Source organism: Chenopodium quinoa, unplaced genomic scaffold, assembly GCF_001683475.1.
Source record: "Chenopodium quinoa cultivar QQ74 unplaced genomic scaffold, ASM168347v1, whole genome shotgun sequence".
Classification (NCBI taxonomy): Eukaryota; Viridiplantae; Streptophyta; class Magnoliopsida; order Caryophyllales; family Amaranthaceae; genus Chenopodium; species Chenopodium quinoa.
Genome location: NW_018742523.1, coordinates 15,912 through 27,305, shown reverse-complemented (window position 1 = coordinate 27,305; position 11,394 = coordinate 15,912). Strand labels below are relative to the sequence as shown.

Below are 11,394 nucleotides of genomic sequence, written 5' to 3'. Positions count from 1 at the left end.
CTTCCATTATTGTTGTATTACCTTATTGAGTCTAGGTCTTTGCGAATATTTTCTTTTCTTTTTGTTTATTTTTTTTGTTTAAAAAAAAAAAGGAAAAAAAAAAGGGGAAATTCCAAAAATATTTGAGCTTTCTTATTTGGTTGCTATTCACCTTCCAAAATGCAACTAAATGAGTTTGTTCCCTCTTTTTCTTTTTCTTATTTTAATTTTTCTTAGCCCCCACCACTCAAGCGAACAATTTCGAGATAAAGCCTAATTTCATTTCAATGATAGAGAAGAGGCAATTTACCGGTGGGAAATTTGAGAATCCCCATGAGCATCTCAAAGAATTTCTCAAGTATTGTGACACTATCAAGATCAACGGGGTGTCCCAAGAGTACATAAGATTGAAGATGTTTCCGTTCTCACTCATGGGAGCGGCGGAACATTGGTTGAACAAGGATGTTCCTCCCGGTTCCCTCACGACTTGGAATGAGGTAACTACGGCGTTCCTAGGAAGGTTTTACAATCACAAGAAAACCGCCGAGGCTCGCTCAAAGATTCAAAGTTTCCGCCAAAGAGGTGGAGAGTCTCTTTGTGAGGCATGGGAGAGATTCAAAGAATTACAAAGGCAATGCCCACACCATGGGATTCCTAATTGGCAAGTTCTCCAAACATTCTACGGAGGACTCTCCCCTCAAAGTAAGACTAGCCTTGATGCCGGAGCCGGAGGCCCAATCATGAACAAAAGGGAAGATGAAGTGGAGAGTATCATAGAAGAAGTTGTGCGCAATTATGAGGATTGGTACGAAGGTGAGAGGGAAGCCACTTCTAGCAAAGGAACGGTACATTCCGTCGAGCAAACCAATGCCATCACAAATCTTTCCAACCAAATGGCAAAGATGGCGAAACAAATGGAGGAGTTCATGAAATCAAGTTCCCAAAATGCTTCCTCCCCTTCTCCCAAGGGAGGCCATGGTATGAATCCTTCTACTTCTTCTCCCTCTAATTACAATGCCATGCCTCCTGGTTGTATGTTTTGTGATATATGTGGAGGCTATGATCATAATTCTCAACAATGTATGTCCATAAGTGAAGGTCCCCCTCCCCATGAAAATGATGATAATGTTGAAGATGTTAATGCCATGAATTTTGTGCCCCGTGAGGGAAATAATGGAATGCGACCAAATTGGAATCAAAACCCAAACCGTAGTTGGAATCAAAACCAAGGTTGGAATCAAAGTCAATGGAATCAAAGTGGTGGTGGTTATGATAACCAAGGCCAAGGTAGGGGAAACTCTTCCAATTACAATGGAAGAAGTTACTCAAACCAAAGACCCAATTGGAATCAAAACCAACAACACTATTCCAACAACCAACAACGTTTTAATTCCAATCAGGGTTCCGGGGGTAATAGACCTCAAAATGCTTCTACTTTCTCACAAAATAGTAGACCCCCCGGTTTTGACCAAGTAAGGCCCCATTCTCAAATTCCCCCTACTCAACCCCTCCAAATAGAAGCCCCTCCTGATCCTATGATGGCTATGCTTCAAAATTTCATTAAAAATCAAGAAAACCATAATAAGAGTCAAGAGGAAGAAAAGAAACAAATCAAGGCACACATGAAAATGCTTGAGACCCAAATCTCTCAAATTGCCCAACCAAGTTCTTCATCCTCCCCTTCTTCATCTTCTTCTTTACCTAGTCAAGGTGTCAACCCCAAGTCTATGTATGCCATTACTACTAGAAGTGGGAAGATCCTTGAGAGTGAACTAAATGTTGAGAAGAGTCCCGATGTGAGGATAGGACTTGAGGTTGAGGATGAATCATCAAGAAAGAATGAGATTCTAGAGGGAAGTGCCGGAAAGAATGAGAGGGGTGAGAAAGAGAAAGAGAAGGAACTCGAAAAGGAGAGCACCAAAGATCAAACATCTTTACCCCTTAATCTCCAACCTAGGAATGAGAGGTTGCCTTTTCCCCAAAGATTTGCTAGGTCTAGGCTTGATGTTCAATTTGGAAAATTTTTAGATGTAGTAAAGAGCTTGCATGTTTCTATACCCTTTGTGGATGCTATGAAAGAGATGCCACACTACTCTAAATTCCTAAAAGACCTCCTGAATGGAAGGAGAGAAGTTGAAACCGTTAGCTTAACCGCAAATTGTAGTGCTATTCTCTCCAGTAAGCTACCAACTAAATTGCAAGATCCCGGTAGTTTTTTCCATCCCTTGTTCTATCAATGAAGTTCATTTGGGGAAAGCTTTGTGTGACCTAGGTGCTAGTGTGAGTTTAATGCCTTTCTCGGTCTACCAAAAGCTTAATGTGGGAAACCTTTCACCTACAAACATCACCCTCCAATTAGCAGATAGGTCCACAAAATTGCCTATAGGGAAAGTAGAGGACATACCCCTTAGAGTCGGTAAGTTCACTTTTCCGGTGGACTTTTATGTTCTTGAAATGGATGAAGATGAAAGAATTCCTATAATCTTGGGTAGGCCATTCCTAGCTACCTCTAAAGCAATTATTGATGTCAAAGAAGGCAAGATGACCTTGAAGGTTGACAATGATTCTATCGAATTTGATTTGAATAAGGTGATGAGACAACCTTCCTCTGACAATGAATGTTATAGAATAGATACAATTGAAAACTTGATGAATGAGTTTAGATACCCTTATATGCATGCTTCTAATGATCTACTTGAGAATGTTTTGTTGAATGAGAATGAGGTAGGTGATCAAAAGGAGATGCAATTATATGAGGAAATGCTTGATGAGAAAGAAGAGACAACCCCCGACCAAGAGATGCCCCAACCGTATGAAGTCTTCCAAGTAGAAGAGGAGGAAATCTCCAATGGTAAGGTAGCTCCGAAGGTAGAATTGAAACCTCTACCTTCGGGCTTGAGGTATGTCTTTTTGGATGTTAATGATACTTTTCCGGTCATTATCAATGCTAACCTCACGGAAGAGCAAACCTCCTCATTGCTTAATGTTTTGAAAATGCATAGGAAGGCTTTGGGTTATACTCTTGATGATCTCAAAGGTATAAGCCCCTCCCTATGCATGCATAAGATCGATTTAGAGGAGGGTGCTAAGCCGTGTAGGTAACGGCAAAGGAAACTTAATCCTTCCATGCAAGAGGTTGTGAGAAAGGAAGTTTCCAAGCTACTTGAAGCAGGGATCATCTATCCAATCGCTCATAGTGATTGGGTATCCCCGGTTCAAGTAGTGCCGAAAAAGGGAGGTATGACGGTAATGATCAATGATAAGCAACAATTGGTCCCAACTCGGCTTGTTACGGGTTGGCGCATGTGTATTGATTACCGCCAATTAAATGCCAACACTTCCAAAGACCATTTTCCATTACCGTTCATCGATCAAATGCTTGAGAGGCTTACAAAGCATGCTTTTTATTGCTTTCTTGATGGTTATTCGGGATTCTTCCAAATCCCAATTGACCCAAAAGATCAAGAAAAGACCACTTTCACTTGTCCCTACGGAACTTTTGCTTACCGTAGGATGCCTTTTGGTCTTTGTAATGCCCCGGCCACCTTCCAAAGATGCATGATGTCAATTTTTAGTGAAATGATCGAGGAAGAAATGGAAGTTTTTATGGATGATTTTTCCGTTGGTGGAGGCACGTATGAGCAGTGCCTAATGAATTTATCTCGTTGTTTAGAAAGGTGTGAGAGTGCCAACTTAGTGCTCAATTGGGAGAAATGCCACTTCATGGTGGAAAACGGCATTGTTCTTGGCCATAAAATCTCCCAAGCGGGCATCGAAGTCGATGGTGCGAAGGTTGATGTGATCGAGAAGCTTCCTCCTCCCACAAATGTGAGAGAAGTGAGGTCCTTCCTTGGTCATGCCGGCTTTTACCGCCGCTTCATCAAAGATTTCTCTTTGATTGCTAAGCCTCTCACATCTCTCTTGCAACAGGATAAAGAATTTGTATTTGATGAAGCTTGTCATGAGTCATTTTGCAGGTTGAAAAAGGCCCTTTGCACCGCCCCCGTAGTCCGAGGACCGGATTGGTCTCTACCATTCGAGCTAATGTGCGATGCAAGCGACGGGGCCATTGGATCGGTTCTGGGACAAAGAAAGGATGGGAAACTTCACGTTATATACTATTTGTCCAAGACTCTCAATGATGCCCAACGAAATTATACAACTACCGAAAAAGAGTTTTTGGCGGTTATCCACTCATTTGAGAAGTTTAGAACCTACCTCATTGGTTCTAGGACAATAGTGTATACCGATCACTCGGCTCTCAAATATTTGATAAGTAAGAAGGAGGCCAAACCGAGGTTGTTGAGATGGGTGTTGGTCCTTCAAGATTTTGATTACGAAATGAGAGATAAGAAGGGAGCCGAGAACGTGGTGGCGGACCACCTCTCTAGGTTAGGAGCTGCAAGAATACATGAAGACGATTTGCCAATTGAAGATGCCCTAATGGATGATGTCTTATATGCTCTTGAGGCAAAATCGGAGCCTTGGTATGCGGATATTATGAACTACTTGGCTTGTAGTGCCATACCTCCGGATTTCACTCCTCAACAACATAGAAAGCTCAAGCATGAAGCAAAGAAGTATATATGGGATGACCCCATGTTGTTGAAGAGAGGGGTGGATGGACTCTTGAGAAGATGTGTTCCTAATGAAGAATTCCAAGATGTGCTCTCAATGTGCCACTCATCCCCTTGTGGTGGTCATATGAGTGCTCAAAAGACCGCTTCCAAGGTTTTGCAATGTATGCTCTTTTGGCCGTCTCTATTCAAAGATGCTTGGCAATTTGTTAAGACTTGTGATAGGTGCCAAAGGACAGGGAACATATCACGGCGCGATGAGATGCCCCAAAATCCTATTCTTGAACTTGAAATCTTTGATGTTTGGGCAATTGACTTCATGGGCCCTTTCATCTCATCCCAAGGAAACCGGCACATTCTAGTTGCCGTTGATTATGTCTCCAAATGGGCGGAAGCCGTGGCATCTCCCACCAACGACTCAAGGAGGGTCATCAATTTGTTCAAGAAAGTCATCTTCCCAAGATTCGGTGTTCCTAAGGAAATCATAAGTGATGGAGGCTCACACTTCAAGCACCATGCATTCAACAAGCTTCTTTCAAAGTACGGTGTATCTCACAAGCGAGGCCTTGCTTACCACCCCCAAACAAGTGGTCAAGCGGAGGTCACAAATAGGGAGTTAAAAGTCATCTTAGAGAAGACTGTTGCTAGAACAAGGAAGGATTGGTCCAGTAAGCTCATTGATTCATTGTGGGCATATAGGACCGCCTTCAAGACTCCTATAGGGACTACCCCCTATAAGCTTGTTTATGGGAAGAATTGCCATTTACCCGTAGAGATGGAGCACCGAACGCATTGGGCAATCAAGCAAATCAACTTTGATCTCCACAGTGCGGGTGAGCAAAGGCTTCTAGAGCTTCATGAGTTGGAAGAGCTGAGAATGAATGCATATGACAGTGCAAGCCTCTACAAAGCAAGAACCAAGGCATGGCACGATGCTCGAATTTCCAAGAAGGAATTTGTGGAAGGACAAAAGTTCCTGCTCTACAATTCAAGACTCAAGCTCTTCCCCGGGAAATTGAGATCTAGATGGAGCGGTCCATTTCAAGTGTCCAAAACCTTTCCTTATGGCTCGGTTGAGATTTTCAATGACAAGTACCCTCCGTTCAAAGTGAATGGGCAGCGTCTCAAGCCATACTATGAGGGTCAGCTAATTGAGAAGCCAGAAAATTTATCTCTCATTGATGTTTCCAAATCACCATGATTCCGTGTGAAGTACGTCAAGCTAGTGACGTTAAAGAAGCGCTTACGGGAGGCAACCCGGTTTCTAACCTCTTTGATTTTATTTTCTTTCAAATCGCTTGAACTAATCCACCTAACGCTCTTCCCAATCAATTCTGATGCAGGCGTGATTGCGTGTGTCCACGAGGAAAGAAAGGCAAGAGCAAAGCAGAAAAATTAAAAAAGAGAGGAATTTTGAAATTTGTGCTCGGATGAATTCTAAAGAAACAGAACCTCAGCGCGATTTGAACGCGGCTGTAGCGCGATCCGCAGCAGCATTAAAGCGCGGGCGCGCCTGGTTTCGTCGCGGGCGCGCAATTTTTATGAATGAAAATTTCTCCAATTCCAGGGAGATGGAGCGATTTTATCGCGGCTGAAGCGCGATCCGCAACAGCAGTAAGGCGCGGGCGCGCCAGGTTTCATCGCGGGCGCGCCGTTTTAGTGAATGTAAATTCTCCAATTCCAGGGAGTGGGAGCGATTTTATCGCGGCTGAAGCGCGGCCCGCATGAGCAGTAAGGCGCGGGCGCGCCTGGTTTCTTCGCGGGCGCGCCTGGTATACGCTTGAAAATTACTTCCATTCCAGGAGGCAGGAGCGATTTGGCCGCGATTGCAGAGCGGCTCGCGTTTTAAAGAAGGCGCGGGCGCGTCTATTATTAGCGCGGGCGTGCTGTAGTTTTTCTGATTTCCAGGAAGTTGGAGCGATTTAGGCGCGATATAGGAGCGGCTCGCGTTTTCTTTAAGGAGCGGGCGCGCCTTAATCGGGAGCGGGCGCGCCTTTCTGGTTATCAGAAAAAAAAATACGGTGGCTTCTTATATTCCCACAATTTCCAAATCCTCACAAACATAAACCAAACCCTCTTTGCCTTTCTCTCTCTTTGCGGCCGCTCCTCACCACCATAGCCAAGATCATCTTCTTCCACCTTCATAAATCAATCATTCTCAGGCCCACCGAACCCAAATTCACTTGTTTGTGGTAAGATGGCGTTGCCCTCTTTGGGGGATTTAAAGCCCTAAAGGTAGTTTTTGTAACCCATGTCAGATTTATTGTTCAAGCCCCCACCACTTATTGTATGAGCGGCTTAGGATCCTTACCAAGGCATGCTTCGATCGAGAACTTGTTGTCTAGCTACCCGAGATCGCGACCGAACTATATCTAAGGACGATAAAAGCATTTTCTTCGGTGACTATTTTGCTTTTCTAGGTTTATCTTTCCTTTTGTTGCTTCTTGATAAATTATATTTTTTTTTCTTTTTGCGTTTGCCCCTTGCTAGCCATGATTGAGCCTGCACCTCTTTGTTCATAAACACATTCAAACCCCATGACCTTTTGTTTCACTTTTCGCCCAATGACTTGTGAAGTTTGAGACATGATAGTTTGTAATGATTTAAAATCGGAAAGTTGCAAGGTGATGGTGTGGAATTTGAAATAACAAGCAAGGACAATGGAAGTTCCTCTAAAAAAAAAAAAAAAAAAAAAAAAAAAAAACAAAAAAAAAAAGGTATATAGTTTGAGCATTGAGGGCACTGCTCATTTCAAGCTTGGGGGAGAGGTTGTACGCATTTTGTATATACTTTTGTGAGTTTGTGCTGAATAAGCTTGGGGGAAGATGTATTTTGTTTGGAAATTGGTGATATTCTACTTTGTTATGAGAATTGGCGACATCTTCTGCTTCACAATTAGGATTTACCACCAAATTTTCATTTATACTTATTTTATTTTATTTATTTATTTATTTATTTCTTTTCTCACCCTTACCTCCTAGCCTGCATTACAACCCTAAGTCCTTTTAACTTGGATTGGTTGAGTCACTAGTCGGTGGAGGGATCTAGATTTCAAGCATATGGAGAGAGCATGACTTGGTAAGATGTCGGGTCACCCTTGTTTCATTTGTTCCGGCTCCTTCATGGAGTCATGAGATACTACCTTGAAGGGTGGATTTGAATCCAGATGAGGGAACGCGGTAAGAATGTATGGAATGCGGGTGGAGTGGAGCATATTAGAGTTCTCTATGCTTAGAATAACTTATCTTTCAATCAACCATTGGCATCCAAAAATGTGTTTACTCTTAGTACCTAGAAAGATTGTCATCCATCTATGCTTGTTTGTAGTTGATTTTCTTCTTTATTTGCTCCTTTGTTTTGGTTTGCCTTGAGCATGTCGCCAAGAGTTGTGGGTTAAACTCTTTGGAAACCCCCACGAGAGCATACTCGTCCTCATTGGCGACTTTGAGGTTTAAATGGCTTGTTGTTTATGTTAAAAACAACCGTGATTCCTACGAAAGTGAGTTAGTGTAAATTCCTTCCCCCCCTCTTTTTATTTTATTCTATTTTATTTTATTTTATTTTTATTTATATTGCTTGTGTTTGGATAATCGTTTCTCAATCTTCTTTGCCTTTAGCTTTGCTCGAGGACGAGCAAAGGTCTAGCTTGGGGGAATTTGATGAGTGACATTTATGTCGCTTTTAGGATAGTCTTTTCTAGTAGTTTTAGTAATAATTCAGTTCATTTTAGTATGTTTTTGCTATGATCCTCCTATTTCGAGTATTCTACCTTCGTGGCGCGTAATGTGTATTCATGTGGTTTAGGTAGTCTATACTCCCCTCCCCTTTCGTTGTATCACGCCTTGCCTTCCTGTTCCATGATTGCAGGCGTATGCTGTTGATTTAGAGATGGAAGGGATAAGGGCAAAACAGGAAGAAGTCCAAACCAGACGAATGGCGCGGGCGCGCAACCAAAGGAGCGGGCGCGCATCTATAGAGCGCGGGCGCGCTGATGAGCGGGATCAACCATTAAATACCCTCTTTGGAGCGGGCGCGCATTTCTAGGAGCGGCCGCGCCATCATTTAACGCGCGGGCGCGCCACTGTTGGGCGCGGGCGCGCCTCTCTGCTGCTGATTCAAATCCCGATTTCAGCCCAAGTTAAAAGGGGGGAAAAAAGATAAAAAAAGCCAGCATAGAAACCCAAGGGGAGAGCTCAAAAATAGGAATTCCTAGGTCTTTGATAGAGAAATTTTGTATTGAACAATCATATAGCTTTTAGTGTAATTCTCATTGTCTATCAACATTAGTTTTACTTTTAGTTTTTGAAGAAGTAATTTTGCAACATTGATGTATGGTCAAGCTTGGAGATTGAAGATTGAATGATGCGTGGCTCTTTATTTGGATTTCAATGAAGGTTTTGGTATATTTCTCTATTGTCTCTTGCTTTTATGATTAAAGCTTCTACTCTTGTTAATTTAGTTGATAAAAACTTTGTCTTTCTTACCATTTCATTGGTTATAATGTTGCTTAGCATGATTGTAGTTGTAGTTATGACTAGTGAGTAGTTTCTTGTTGCTAGGGGTTTGGTGAAGATATACTTTGAGTTTGATGTATGTTAGGCTAGGTTAATTTGGAATATTTGTGATTAAATCTTCCTTGTGCTTATACCTATTAGTCACTCCATGTTTATGGCCATATGCATGTTGTGGTTGAATGACGTGAACTAAATCGTGACGATAGTGCGATTTAGGAATAGTCATTAGGTGATTGATTATTACATGACCTTAGCTTGTATGCCTTACGACGATAGTGTGAGCGTATGTTAGCTAGGAAGGCTCTTAATCCCGATAGGTGATTGGAGAGTATTCTTGATATTGCCTTGTATGAGTCGCTTGGGTTACATGTAAACCTATTTTCCGATGCCTAACTTCGTTGAAATCAAAGCATGTTTGATCCTTCCCCCTAGTACCTATTTTAATTGTTGTTCTATCCCCTTTAGTCATTACTTTAACCACCACACTTCTTGATCGAATTAGATTAACATTAGGAGATAAATAGCGGTGCTTAATCGTTTCCCTGTGTTCGACCCTTAACTTGCCTCTATACTCTTTTAGTTGCATGTTTAGGACTACAAATATCATTTGATAGAGGTGTCTTAGTGACGACCTAAAATACCGCCTGTCACTTATAAACTCTTGTGCAACCCCACTCACCCTAATAGTGTTGCAATATTTCTCAAATTCCTTCAGATGATTAAGAGGACTTTTATTCGATGCACCATTATATTGCCGCCTCTCGATCAAGGTAATCATTGCCGGCTTGATTTCAAAATCACTATCAAGAATCAATAATGGAGGAATCCCGCTCTCATACTTGTATGCACCCAGAGTACCCAACTCCTTCAATGTAACCCTTTGAGCTTACCCCATGTTTACTTGCATACACAATCTCAAACACAATTATTAGTAGCACGGCTACAAATGTAGCCTAAAGAGAAAAATCTATTTGTATTTGTGAGATTAAGGTGAAATAGACTCAACAAGAATAGCAATAATCTACGCCATTCCCCGGCAAAGGCGCCACTTTTGACCCGAAGGCGAGACTAGGTCGTTGAAAACTAATCTATCCTTGGTCAAAACAAAATTTATAATCTCTCAACACATCCCTAGACAAAGCATAGAGTAAGTCAAGGGTCGAACCACTAGGAATGGGAAATGAATGCTAAAGTCAAAGCTAAGCTATTTCGAAGCAATAAAGTGAGGTGTGTGTATCCAAAACAATCAAACAATCAAATTGAAATTAAATTTAACAAGCAATAGGGTTAGGATCCCCATGTGCTCGGAATGGACATAGCTAATTGGGATTGGAGATAACTAAGCCAAGTGTTGTGAGGGAAAATCAACTAAGCAATCAAGAGAGTAAGGTAGGTTAATCTCTTATAGTTCAAGCTAGCGCCAACTACGAGAGAACTCTAACTAGGAGCCTTACAAACCTACTCAATCGACAAAACCAAGCCACATGTCAATTTTCCATATCAATGCAAGCCTACAATGCATTCTAGTGTAACAAATGAAATTTAGCTACTCTTCAATTAATCACACACATGCACTTAATCAAGCAACCAATTTAATCACAACATCAACTCCATCAATTTCCCCCAATTAGCATCAATCCATCACTCATACATGCTTCACCATTCCCCTAGCAACAGAACTACTCATAATCATTGAAATTAAGATTAAAACTAAGCTAATCAACAATTTCATCATCATCATATTAATAGAACTAATTCAATAACCAATTCAATTCAAACTTGAACAATTAACAAAACAATTGAAATAATAAGCTGAAAATTGTATTAAAGTAAAAAAAATCCTTACAAACTTGCTTCAATTCAATGGAAGAAGTGCTAGAATTAACTATCTTCAATCATCAATCAACAATCAAGAACTTCTCTCTCTACAATCTAGAGTTTCTCTCTGTAAAATTCTAGCATAATTTTCTGAATTAATTCTCTAATGATTTTCTAATTATCCTCTAATTATCCTCTCATTATCCTGCCTCTAAAACTAGAAAGAAAATCTATATATAGTAAAACTAACTAAGTGAAGTTAGTTAGATCGTCCCCAAATAAACCCATAAAGGCACAATCAACCATAAGGGAGCGCGGCTGCGCAAAACTGGGTACGGAATATGGACCCAGACAGGCGCGCCCGCGCCAGAGGGAGGCGCACCTGTGCCACCAGGCTATGCGGCCGTGCTTGGTAGCAGGGGAGCCCTCTTTCCTATCATTCCAATGCTCCTCGTGCGTTCCACTTAATGCTCTTTGATTTGGGTATTTTTATACCCGGCCAAGTG

General features: G+C 41.6%; 1 protein-coding gene across 1 annotated transcript; it reads left to right on the top strand.

Moving 5' to 3' along the window:
• Positions 1–266: 266 nt before the first annotated feature.
• LOC110719927 lies at positions 267–3,081 on the top strand. Its single transcript, XM_021898905.1, has 3 exons — positions 267–1,188; positions 1,690–2,157; positions 2,252–3,081. Exons 1-3 carry the CDS (start codon positions 267–269, stop codon positions 3,079–3,081), a joined length of 2,220 nt encoding a protein of 739 aa, XP_021754597.1.
• Positions 3,082–11,394: the final 8,313 nt, after the last annotated feature.